This window comes from Ranitomeya variabilis, chromosome 8 (assembly GCF_051348905.1).
Source record: "Ranitomeya variabilis isolate aRanVar5 chromosome 8, aRanVar5.hap1, whole genome shotgun sequence".
In the NCBI taxonomy this organism is placed as follows: Eukaryota; Metazoa; Chordata; class Amphibia; order Anura; family Dendrobatidae; genus Ranitomeya; species Ranitomeya variabilis.
Window position 1 is genome coordinate 27,985,379 of NC_135239.1, and position 13,089 is coordinate 27,998,467.

Genomic DNA, 13,089 nt, shown 5'->3' on the forward strand with positions numbered 1-13,089 from the left:
TTCTTTCTGATGGACTTGTTCACTTTTCCATCTGGCCCAGAACGACATGACAACTTCTCCAGCCAGGTCCCAGCTGCAGATTACAGACATGTCACTTCTCATTTTCAGCGCTATCTCCAATCTGCACAGACTCCTTATCCTGCTGATATGGCAGCAGCTCAGCATTGGGGTATGTGTCCCTATTACTGCACCCACCGAGTGGTTATCTGTGCCCTCTAAATTCTAAAGCAACCTCTAGAATATAGTAATGCCGGGTGCAAGTGCTCTAGAAAACACTGCCCACATTTTACCCCCTAGAAAGTAATATTGCCCTCTGTGCCCTTTTGACAGTCATAGTAACCCGAGTTCCCCTATATGTGCCCACTTTACATTAATAATGTCCCAGGTTTCCCCTTGTACACAATATGACCCCTCACTGTATAGTACCACCCAGAATAGTAACCGCTTAGTAGCCCCCAAACTGTTTAATAGCACCAACACTAAGATGGCATAATGTAGCCCCCAGAAGAGGCAGACTATTGTATAATGCACCCCAATAAATGTCCTCTCCTCATTCCTCTGTCCGCAGATCTCCAGACAATGGGTACTGAGTAGTGACGTCATCATGACTCCGTCAGGGTCGTCAGATGCTGATTCAATGCAGTTTCACTTGCAATGATGGGTTGGGGGACCCAATGGCAGCAGGGTGACAGTGCAGCGTGATTGTGGCAGAGCAGGGAGACGGAGTAATTGTATCAGCGTGTTCAGTGTACACACCGATGGAGGAGTTTGGTGGAAGAATATGACTGGACTCAAGGAGCTTGAACCTCAATCCTATGGGATGAGCTAGAATGGAGATTGTGATCCCAGCCTGTCCCAAACATCAGCGGCAATATACAGTCTTTCCTCCTAGGGGCAGACAGAAGGAAGCAATGCAGCAAAATTACAGATAGATGATTACGAGCACCAATTCTGCCATCTTCCCTCTACAGATGGAGCAGGGTTTGTTTTGGTCTTCCATATTTCTGATCTATTGCTCACACCTTACATCTACAGTAGACAGAGGGATCACATTAATGCAGAGAATTACACAAGAGTCCATTGTTTGGTCTTCTCAGATTAAAACTAATCCTTTACCATGTTGACAACGCTGAATAACAAATCCCAGCCCATTCTTTGGATCCATCATCTCTACAGATCACCAAGACAAACAAATCCAGCCTGAAACGCTATGGATTTGGTTATACATCTCCCAAATGAACCAGAACACACATTTTCTGCAGTTTTCAGATCAATTTTTTATTTGACATTTGTATAAAACTTTATTTTTAACTTTTGCTTTGATTAATGTAAGTCTAAGAAAAAAAAAATACATTAAAAATACATTCTTTATAAATAAAACATAAATAAATGTTATTATGCAATGGAAGAACAAATATAACAGTAGTGGGGCCCCTCACTGCTCTCGTGGGGGCCCGTACCGTGAAACCAAGACAATTTTCAAGTAGCAGCCTGAACTCCGCAGACCTCCGCTTTGGTGGCATCTACTCTCCGCATTGGGAAAGTGGAACCAGACTCCGATATGTAGCGTATAAGAAATGTGGGGTGTATGGGTGCCGGTGGGAGAGGACATTTAAGTGCTGTGATCAGAATGAGCCCTGTATAAAAATACCTTCTATACGGAGCTCAGGAGTCAGTCAATCCTATGTCTAAGAGGGTCTTTGGTAGAAGTCAAAAGAAAAAGCAGACAGTCGTGTTACATTTTAGTGAGAAAATAAGGATGCCTCTTTTTCCATTTTGCTTACAACAGCAAAGTTGACAAAAGTCAAAGAAGCCTTTGGTAATGTAGTGCATTAAGTGAGGATGGGGAACCATTGACATTAGTAAAGTAACTCTGACCTGCATCCATTAGGATTTCCCCATGCAGTTCTTTAATATTTGGCGGGGGATTAGCCATTTAAGTCATTGGTCTGTTTGCAAAAACAGGAGCAGAGCTACAGGTTGGCGTTTATGGAAGGAGGACCCTCTGGCATGAGATGGCAGTAGAGATTGGTGAATAAACTTGCAGAACCCAGATCAGCATTCTGTGGCTACTGGATGGGAGCGATGCAATCAGCCATCTACCTGTTGGCATGTGCAGCTCTTCCAAATAGCCAGCTTGTGCCGCAAGGATAATATTTTGCCATATGCCAGCAGGTAGCAAATTTGCAGGGCTCCACTGCAGCGGCCACAGTCCTAGTGTGAGGAATGGGGTCCACATGTCCAGTGAGAAATACGAGCAGCTAAGGGTAAAATAGTATGCCAAGAAGAACAGATCACCGAATACATGGAAAAACTCGACACAGTCCTAACCCCTGGATCTCGTGAACCAATTTGCTCATCTCTAGATGGCAGATAAGCAAGATGGACAAATATCACAAGATATTACACATGGCATCAAGTGGACATTCTGGATCCCAGAGTGGAAGATTCAGCTCGATGCACTAAGATTGTAATGTTTTGGTTTGCCGTCACAGGGGATCCATTGCTGCAAACAAGGACAATCAATTAATGATCTATATTGCACCATTGCTGGCAGCTCACCCCTGAAGCAGATGGGGACAAGGTCACCCATTTGTGACCCTTAGAGGGTCTGAACAGAGTAGCCCCCAGCAGCTGGTTGTTTTGCATCAGCAACACCCTGATGGATGAGAGTTTTGTTTTTAAACAGCCGTATTACAACAGGCAGCAAGTCAGCGGCTTAATGTCCCCATTGCAAATCTGCTTAATCCTCTTGCGTTGAGCTTAATACAGTAAGCGAGCCGCCAAATCCACTGATCAGATAACTTTTGCCAGGAGAGTCCTGTATCCACAATCCGCCCGTCACGAGATCAGACAAATGTCTACAGTAAACCAGGGAAGCCTTGTGTATCCCATAACCTTATATTGTCACACCGGGTGATCTGTGCAGGACCAGCCACTGCCGGATCATTGTGAATCAAGTCACGTGAAGGCAACTTCAAGAATGTCGCTACAGATTTCATATTTCAAGCACCAAAAAGCTCTGAGGAGCCTTGGATTGTACAGTCCCAGGGTCCGGTCCTCCAGATAAGACTGCCCCATATACCCAGCAGATAAATCTGGCCGCCGCTGTGTTAAGAGCAGGGAATGGCATGAAGGACTAAGTATGGGCAAGAAGATTTAGGATTCAGACTTCTGCTCTAGAAGCTTCAGAGTGTACTTTAGGCGGTGGTACATGTCTGAGGAGCAGCCGCTTTCCACCAGGGAGCTGAGCAGGAAGGTCTGGGAGCTGCGGTCACGGTTGATGTAGGTGAGCAAGTAGACATCCTGAGGTTTGCTGAGGATGAGCTTCGTGTGATCGTTGTAGAAGTTCACCTGAGAATAAGGAATCAAGTCAGCACCAGAAAAGGGCGGCAGAACAGCACCGAGGATCTCCAGTGAGCAGAGATCACTCGTTACTGTGCAGTAATCTGCAATATTGTTTCTTACAACAAAAAAACCCTCATGTATTTGTTAAGTTAGTCACCATATTAAGGATCTGCTGGAAGATGGAGAATGGCAGCAATGGTCCTATATCCAGATTGGCAAGATTAAGGCAGTCATGCACATTACGTCAAACCAGACCTCCTGATTGGTAGACGTTCAGTGGAGTTTAGGTGAGATTTTAATTAATGTACTAGTACGATGCTGGAGAAACATTCAGCCCTCACCGATTCATTGTACCAAAAATAATGAAGATGCTCCAGGAAACCACTTTTCTTTGAAGTTTTGTATACCCAAAGCATCTTTTTTTTTGGAGATGTTATTTGAGCGCTTTAATGTCTTATTGTATTTTTTTTTTTTTTTTAATGGCGTTTAAAAATGTTAAACAAATGCAGATTTGTCAAGTCTTCCCATTGACTTATTGTAGAGTACAGTCTTCCACCTGAATAATGGTCGGGGCGCTTAACTCCTTGGAGGCTTTGGAAACCTAATGAGGTTAAACGTTGCAGAAAAGCAAGTAGCTTTTACATAGAAGTGAATATTTTAATTCTTCTGAGTGTTTTGTTGGCAGTTTCAGTGCACAAACCTTAGGGGAAAGCAAGGAATTGCACCCCGAGGCAAGATAAGTAGCAGTAACCGTGGGGTGGGGGTATACAGTGTATACTTTGGGTCCTTACCTGCAGAGTGCCGTTGTTGAAGAGCATCAGCAGGGCATGTTCAGTCTTCACCCACTGGAGAAGCAGCAGCAGCGGCCGGCTCCCCTCGTCCTGACACGGCAGATCCCCTCCCTGCAGACACAGGAATTTGTAAGGAGTCAGTTACAACCAGAAGATTGAGGAATTGCAGAGATTGAAGTGGTGAAAGGCAATGGAGGATGGGGCGAGAGCAGCTTCCTGCCCACACTTCCCACTGGATCCTCACAACTGGTTAGGTCAGTCACATTCCTGACCTATGAACACCAGAAACCGCCAACATGAGGCAAGAACCCACGACAGTACAACCAACCGTTAATAACCGCACCTTAAGACATCGCTGGAGACTGACTGTAGGAGTCTTCCCCAATGTGGGAGCGCGCCATCCAAAATAACCAGATTCTTTAAAATATTAACATTGATTCCTTATTGTGTATTTTGTGCACAGCTGCAGCAACCCATAAACTGCAATTCTGGCATCTCGATTCACCACCACTCTTTACTAACCTGGGGCTATTAATTCTTAAAACAAGACGATACTCGATAAAAGATTGTAGATTGAAAATAACGCAGTGGAAACATTCAGGTGAACAGTTTTGCATTTGTTCTGAAACCAGTCATGTAAATATTTAAATTTGTGAAGCAAATGAGTATTCAAATGCTTCTACGTGGACCAACGATAGGACTCTACATCCTGCTACCCTACCAAACACTCACCTTCATGAGGTTCTTCTCCATGTATGTGGCAAAATAATGCAAAATGCTCATTTGACCCTGGAGCTGCTCTGGTACGGCCGAGGTCGGGAACACAAAGTGGCGGCTGTTTGTCAGGTTGTAGTGGACGTTTCTATGGTAGGAAAGAATCAGATGAATTATACCATTGTATCTAACAGTATTTCAAGGGCTCGTCCAGGCTGCAACCAATTGTTAATTGACTATAGAGGTGACCCACTGTGCTTTGAGGCATCAGGCTCATCAGAAGCCTTCAGCAAGGTCGTACAATTTAGGAAGAGGGACACAAGTTTGAGGCAGAGTTCAGGTCAGAAAACCATAATGATTATGTAGAGAAGAGTCGGATCGGTACCTGCGACTGGCTGGTAGAACCATGTGGGTGCCGTTGTTGAAGAGGACACCAATGCTTCTATTGGACAACTGGTAACCGAAGCCATACTTGTTGGAATAGTCTACCCACTTTGACACCCACATGAAATCTTCATATTTGGAGAGGGGGGTTGGTTTCCCTTCACCTGAGAGAACAATGGGACCATTATAATTAACCATTCAAGAATTCTTGACAGGCAGAGTTTACAGGATCATTGGGTTATTCACCTGTGGGCATGGAAGATATACAGTTTTTCAGGACTTCTAGAGCAGTCTCCATAACACCAGATGCAGTGATGCAGTCTTCAAAGCCTGTCAGGAAGGAGGGGGAAAAAAATAAAATAAAAAAAAAAAAAGTCAGCCATGATGTAGACTAGAGTAAATCAATCAAGAACCACTATAAGATAAGATGTGTCACTTACCGTCACTGCTGACCAGGCTCCCACGGATCGATCTGGAGACAGATTTCCCCGAAGCCTCTTCTGTCAAGGACTCCACTGGGCTGCAGCTACTGCTGAGGGCATGGCCAGTGACCGGGGCGGCCGCCTGCTGGTAGGTGACAGGGCATGGAGTCAGTAGATTTATATTTTTGGCTTCTATTAGAGTCCCATAAGGGACCTTAGATACACGGCAGCTCAGGGAGCAATGGACGCCTGCACTAGGGTTGGTGCAAAACGATTTACAGGACTGGGTCCAGGCCAGTATGTCCTGGCAGAATGACAACTTTGTGAAGTCACCAGATAAGCTAGTGAAAAGTTGTGATGTCAACTAAGAGGCGGCTCTCATCCAGAAGCCAGATAACACACCCTAAACTGGGTTCTGCAAGTCAACTTGCACCAACTCAAGTCTACAGAAGATTTAAGTTTATACAGTGATCACTTCCAGATCAGTGGGTGTCCAACCGCCAGACTAGGATTTTTTTTTTTTTATCCCAGTCACAAAGTGGAGCAACAGGTCTAACACCAACCACAACTTCTGCTGCAGAAAGTAGAATACTGCACTCTGCTGCTCCAATCTAAAGGTACCGTCACACTAGGCGATATCGCCAGCGATCCGTGACGTTGCAGCGACCTGGATAGCGATATCGCTGTATTTGACACGCAGCAGCGATCTGGATCCCGCTGTGAAATTGCTGGTCGCTGCTAGAAGGTCTGCACTTTATTTGGTCGCTAGGTCGCCGTGTATCGCCGTGTTTGACAGCAAAAGCAAGGATACCAGCGATATTTTACACTGGTAACCAGGGTAAACATCGGGTTACTAAGCGCAGGGCCGCGCTTAGTAACCCGATGTTTACCCTGGTCACCAGCGTAAAAGTTAAAAAAACAAACAGCACATACTCACCAGCGCGTCCCCCAGCCTCTGCTTCCTGACACTGACTGAGCGCCGGCCCTAAAGTGAAAGTGAAAGCACAGCGGTGACGTCACCGCTCTGCTGTTAGGGCCGGAGCTCAGTCAGTGTCAGGAAGCAGAGGCTGGGGGACGCGCTGGTGAGTATGTGCTGTTTGTTTTTTTAACTTTTACGCTGGTAACCAGGGTAAACATCGGGTTACTAAGCGCGACCCTGCGCTTAGCAACCCGATGCTTACCCTGGTTACCCGGGGACCTCGGCATCGTTGGTCGCTGGAGAGCGGTCTGTGTGACAGCTCTTCAGCGACCAAACAGCGACGCTGCAGCGATCGGCATCGCTATCGCTGCAGCGTCGCTTAATGTGACGGTACCTTAACAGGGATAAAAAGTTTCCAATTCTGCCAATTGGTGCAACTCCTAGTAGTTGGACTCCCTGCTGAAAATAAGCATTACTTACAGCTTCTGGCCACAGGACAAACCCCTTCATGAAATGTATATAAAAACCAGTCTTATCCATGCGATGTCTATCCATCTATGCCACTATTCCAGACAGAATGTAGATATAGGCATGACCAGATAGTTAGCTATCCATGGCTACAAACCTATTAAAGAGAAATTTCTCAGCTTTTGCCCCTTACCTCATTTCCTTCCACAGTTTTATAGCTGAGCTGTCGGCAGATGGATGTTTTCACCAGACCAGTCACCAGCTTAGATATTTCATCCTTCTCATCAGAGGAGCCATTCTTTGCTGCAAAAACAAACAGATGTCAGACACAAAGAACTGCTGTGTCAAAGTTTAGAAGTTAATCAGAATTCCTGCAGGATCAGCATTACCGATTTACAATGTTCCAGCAACTTGGGAAGAGGGGCCTTTATTTTTACTAGCAGTTATCAGTGATCTGCAGGGCTTATCACTTGCATGGGAAATGAGTGGTGATGACAAGTTGAATGCATGATCGGCAGGGACAGCGCTCATTCTCTTCATTAGGTTACAACACATGCACAATACCTGTTGATGGTGCATAACTGTAACCTCAATTGCAGTCAATTCTAATGCAAAAGTGAGTGGCTCTGGAAAACTTCTTTAAAAAGGCATACAATAAAATTATACATCTTAAAGGGATGGTCAAGTTAACAGGAGGCAGCTGCAACTCCTTTAGCCAGCTGATTAGCAGGGAGACAGATGGACTATACAGAGTTGCATAAAAATAAAGTATGGGTCTTTGTGTCAGAAGGCAGGAATTAGTTTACTGTAGCAGAGGAAATCGTGGCTGAAAGCCACGGTGTTATGTCACTGATAGCACAGGTTAGAGTTCACTCCCTTTACCTTTTGACTTTCCTTTTCCAAACAAACTCTTGGCAACTTTGGTGAGGAGGCTCTTGGCAGGGTTGGGCGGGTGCAGATCAGGGACCATGACACAGCTACTTGGAGGCAACTTTTCCGGGGTGTAACCCTGAATAAGAACACAAGGGTTAATCTACAAAGAAATAAAAGGTTCCATATAAAAGTGTGTCAAGGGGGAAGGACGCACCTTGGAGAAGAATTCATGCTCAGTGATTTGGTCGAGTGTCAGCCGCTCACTTGGAGTGCGCTTCAAGATCCCCATGATAAGCTGCTTGGCAGAGGACGAGAGGCAAGCTGGCAGGGTGTACTTCACCTGCTTAATACAGCGATAAGTCTCCTTTAAATCTGCTGTCTCAAAGGGTGGCGTGCCACAGAGTAGTGTGTACCTGGAGGGAACAAGGGTCATTTAATAAAACTATTTATACCATGCACAATGCAGACATTTATAGACACATTGGAGATGCCAATCTGATACTTTCTGATATCTTTACTGACGTCAAATGCAAGTTCCACAGAAGATAAAACAAGTCAATTAAACCACAGGGGACCAACGTTTGGAATATAGATTCCCCAGTAATTAGTGTAGTGTCAGCATGCGACAAGTGATGCTTATGGATGAACACTCTTGGGGAAGCCTGTCTCCTGCCAGGGAGGAGCCGGGCACACTACACTCGCCATGTTTGTAACGTCCGGAAGCAGAGCAGCATAACATCAGTTATACAGCGATGCCACAGGTTTCCTGTGTGACGTCAAACAAGAAATGCAGCTGGAGATAAACAAGATCGTTCCACCACAGCGTGAACCCACACACTGCTCCAGGATGACAGTCACAAGCTTACATTTTCCTTTCCCTTTTTAGGGTGTGTAAAGTGTTAAAGGGGAAACTAAACCTACATGACACATCCCAGAGACCAGACGTCTGACTCCGGGCCGTGACCGTGTCTATGGAGGACTTCAGGGGCCAAGTAGTTTGGGGTCCCGCAGATTGTTCTAGGAAGGAGACCAGAGAATAAATGTTAATTAACATGGCACGGTCAAGAGCATAAACCCAGGAACATTCCACAGATCATGGTGCAATATTAATCCAATTCATAATCCCCCCCACCATGCCCATATGGTAAAAAAGTTTGCATTCTGTGTCTCCACCATAACTACTCACTTCTTCCTCTGTTCTGGGGGTTCCAACCTTGCTGCCAACCCGAAATCACCAACTTTCAGCTCCATGCTCTCATTGATGAAAAAGTTTCCTGTAGGAAGAAAAATGTATAAATAAAAGTTAGCACCAGCCACAGCAGATGCCGCTACATCTGGGGGAACTGCAGGGTGCACTACTTGCCCAATTTTAGGTCCCGGTGAATGATTCCTCGCATGTGCAGGTACTTGAGGCCAGAGATTATTTGCTTCAGGTAATACCGGACTTCAGGTTCCAGCAGCGTGTGACGTGCCTTCCAGATATGTGCAAGAGACTGTAAAAAGCAAAGATGAAACATTGCTAAACCTTAAAATTCTGGAGCCTCAGAGGCAAACAATTCCTGCAGCCAGCTGGAAACAATGACTTGAAGATACAAAGTATCTGGAAACATTCATGACTGTCTATATCCTGTTACATAGTAACGCTGCAGCAAGATGGTTCTAAAGTCTCATTATTACTCAGGAGGAATCCATCAAAGAAAGCTAAACTTGCATAATCTGGAGGATTGGGTCTATTGCACTGCAGTACGCAACCTATTCCCAACATCCACTCCTGCTTTTGGCCATCTCTACACTTTAGCCAACAGTAGCATGGAGCACCATGAATCAGCGCTTACAGCAGGCGGCTTTGTACTCCCCAACATCTGTATTGTGTCTGGGGAGACCCATGGGCCACAGAAGAGCTGGGATTTATTTTTGGAGTCTTTACTACAAAGAGCCTTCAGAGCAGCTGCAGCCAGGGCCGGGATGTACAGCTGGCTGCAACTCGGCTTAGGTTACATATTTCCACAATGGCCGGGGGGGTGTAAATGTAACCTGCACAAGAGGGCAATTCTAGCACCAATCTCTCGCAGCCGTCTGACTCCTCTGTATAGAGCCGACAGCTGCCTCAGTGCATATGAATGAAATTGACGACAGCGCTGAATAAACCATCCATGACCGGAGCACAAAGCAGCAGCCGAAAACAAAAGCACACTGCATCGAGCGCGCAGTCTCTGCAGGAGACCAAACACGTCACCAGATGCAGCGAGGATGATGAGGACTACTTTCTAAAGCCAAAACTTACTTTGCGGCTGCAAAGCTCCAGGAAGATGTAAATGTTGTCAGAGTCTTCAAAATGGTGGGAGAACTTGACAACGTGTCTGTGATAAAGCTGCCGGTGAAGGTCGATTTCATTCACAATCTGCAAAGAGAAGATAAAGTTCACCATAAAAAAAAAAATAGAGGAATTTCACAGTTGACCAAGTTGAGAAGATGAATATTTCACATCACGCTGAGAAAATGGGGGTAATGGAGACACTACCACTCTCCCAGGAGTGTCCAGCCGGAATGTACGAATTATGACGTTTTAAGTCCATGGAATTCTTTGAACATCCCAGAAAACAAAAGGCTCATGTCCTTAAATTGCAGAACTGGGAAGGTCGTCGGGCTCCTTACAAGCCTATGAAACCAGGGCTGGGCCCTGCATCTAGACCATTATGCCGTTAACCCCTCGCAGGCCACAAGGCAGCCCATAGATACACGCAGGTTTAGAATTATGCTCCGTGATGGCGCTGGGCATCCACGTCACTCACCTTTTCCCGCTGATGAGGTTTGGCCACACGGCTGTGTGGAATGACTTTCACAGCGTAGGTTTTATTAGTGGAAACCTCGGTCATTTCATAGCATCGAGCAAATCCCCCCTGAAAAAGGTAAAAAAGGACAATACGGTAAACTCAGGAGAGATCAGGGTGAAGCAATGCACCAAAAAACGTGACCAAACTTTTGTTCACCGACAGCAAGCAGATCTTTAAAAGTTGTGATAAACTGATAATAGGACGGTGCAGAATTTCTTATCCTACATTTTAGGTCCTGTGACCCTGAATTGATGATCTCCTTATAGCACTTATCAGCCAAGGAAGTATGTGGATGAGTAGCAAGGAAGAGCGGCCATCCTGATTCACAGTGCGGATCCACCCTGTCCTGACTGATAATCAATGACAGACCTTAAAATAACAGCCTGTGATCCTCGCTTCCTCTACATGAGACATTTATAGATTCCCCCCACTCACCCGCCTTCTATAAATGATTATTTAGTGTCTGCAGAGGCAATAATGGAGGATGGCTGCAGACAACGCACCCATAATAGCTGCTCAGTCCATTAACTGCTGCAGAGCATAGATTACAGAAGGGGAAGGGGGGGGGGGTGAGGAAATTCACTTCGTCCATGTTTAAGATCAGAAATCATTGCAGACCCATCCCTTTAAAATGACCAATAATCAGGAGGTGCCCAGGAAACCATAACATTGCAACAAGCAGAAGACAATGCAAAGGGTGAATACAGCATAAATCAGATTCCGATAGAGAGGAATCATATCCAGGGAAAGGCCGTGACTCAACATCACAGATTCAAGAAGTGTCAGTGCCTGCTGCCCACCCACAGTGCCAGTCACCGTGGAGAGGCCCCTGTGTACAAACAGTAGATGGGCCTAATAGCTCATGATCATGCCCAATGCCATCTACTTTGGAGGTAGTGGCGGACCCCTTACCTCTCGGGCACACAGGTTGCACCAATAATATGTCCATCACAGTCTAACTCGACTGTAAACTCACTGCAGAGACCGTGTCCCGCAGCACAATGCCAGGCAGGGTGTGGAAAGCACAGGGCAGCGTGCCATCTGCACCAGGCACATATAATCCAGCATGATTGTATACAAGAATACAGCAATATTAATGACAACCCAACATAATCCACACAGATACTGCAGAGCGGCACAACACAGGGGGGCTCCGCACGCTCCTGCAGGGACACATTGATATTCCAGAGCCATCGCCAGTGGAGGAGGCCACAGCCAGCACCGTGACATCAGTATTATAGACAATGGATGCGACAAGATACATAGTTACCAGAGGACAAAATATGTAACAAGCAAATAAAACACAACCCAGTACTAAATAAAGCACAAGATAGCCATTAAGGTATTCTGGGACTTGTAGTTCTACATCAGCCACACAATGGAAACATGGGAGAGGTAAACCCCATCTTAACTAGCTGCCACTGACCTCTGCTAGAATATAGGGGTCACTACACTGGGGGAAGAATTGTGCTGGAAAAACTTAATACAAAAATAAAAAATAATTATATATATTATTTCCTAGATGTGATTAAAACGCAGCAAGACTGAGCTCAGTGACCCCCATTCACACTCAGCAGGGTGCACTTATATTCTGCACAGAGGCTTCATGCATTTATCGCTTAGTGTCAGCCCCCTGTCACCAGTCACAGCCCGCGCCTCACCTTGCCCAGGGTCCTGCCCCGCGTATAGCTCCGTCCGGTCAGGGGGTCAGTGATGAGCTTGCAGGGTGCTGGCTGTCCAGGTCTGGGGGACTCGGGTTTGGGGGTCGCCAGCAGAGCGCTGGGGTATGGCTGGGTCTGGATATAACAGGCAGCCTCCATCTCTCATCTCCGCCGCCCGCAGCGCCTCTGCCCCGGACCCCTGCCTACAGCTTTTATGAATGAGTACCTGACGTCAGGCGCATGCGCGCAGCTTAAAGGGCGGGTGCGAAGAAAAGCCACGTGTATCCTCCTGCTCCAATCTGCCCCGCCCACCGGCATCTAGCAGACACGCCTCCTACCGGTACAGCGGTATATAGAATATATTATACAGTACTGTGCCTGCAGCAGCCTTCTGAGCAGTATATACTGTGCCTGCACCAGCCTTATAGCAGTATATACTGTGCCTGCACCAGCCTTATAGCAGTATATACAGCCTGCACCAGCCTTATAGCAGTGTATACTGTGCCTGCACCAGCCTTATAGCAGTGTATACTGTGCCTGCACCAGCCTTATAGCAGTATATACAGCCTGCACCAGCCTTATAGCAGTGTAGAGAGCCTGCACCAGCCTTATAGCAGTGTATACTGTGCCTGCACCAGCCTTATAGCAGTGTATACTGTGCCTGCACCAGCCTTA

At 46.2% G+C, this 13,089-nt stretch overlaps 1 protein-coding gene across 2 annotated transcripts; it reads right to left on the reverse strand.

Annotated features, from left to right (window-relative positions):
- Nucleotides 1–1,184: 1,184 nt before the first annotated feature.
- Nucleotides 1,185–12,637, reverse strand: PLK3 (polo like kinase 3). 2 transcript variants are annotated; one of them, XM_077277455.1, is made up of 15 exons: nucleotides 12,415–12,637; nucleotides 10,712–10,819; nucleotides 10,204–10,320; nucleotides 9,283–9,412; nucleotides 9,106–9,193; nucleotides 8,841–8,936; nucleotides 8,134–8,332; nucleotides 7,929–8,055; nucleotides 7,240–7,349; nucleotides 5,678–5,804; nucleotides 5,484–5,567; nucleotides 5,239–5,401; nucleotides 4,872–5,001; nucleotides 4,140–4,250; nucleotides 1,185–3,354 (listed from the first exon to the last, which is right to left on the reverse strand). In XM_077277455.1, the coding sequence occupies exons 1-15, from the start codon at nucleotides 12,571–12,573 to the stop codon at nucleotides 3,160–3,162; spliced, it is 1,944 nt and encodes a 647-aa protein (XP_077133570.1). In that variant the 5' UTR covers nucleotides 12,574–12,637; the 3' UTR covers nucleotides 1,185–3,159. The 2 variants fall into 2 exon arrangements, with proteins under 2 accessions (XP_077133570.1, XP_077133571.1); XM_077277456.1 differs by having other exon boundaries at nucleotides 1,257–3,354; nucleotides 5,678–5,801; nucleotides 12,415–12,624.
- Between the last annotated feature and the right edge of the window lie 452 nt (nucleotides 12,638–13,089).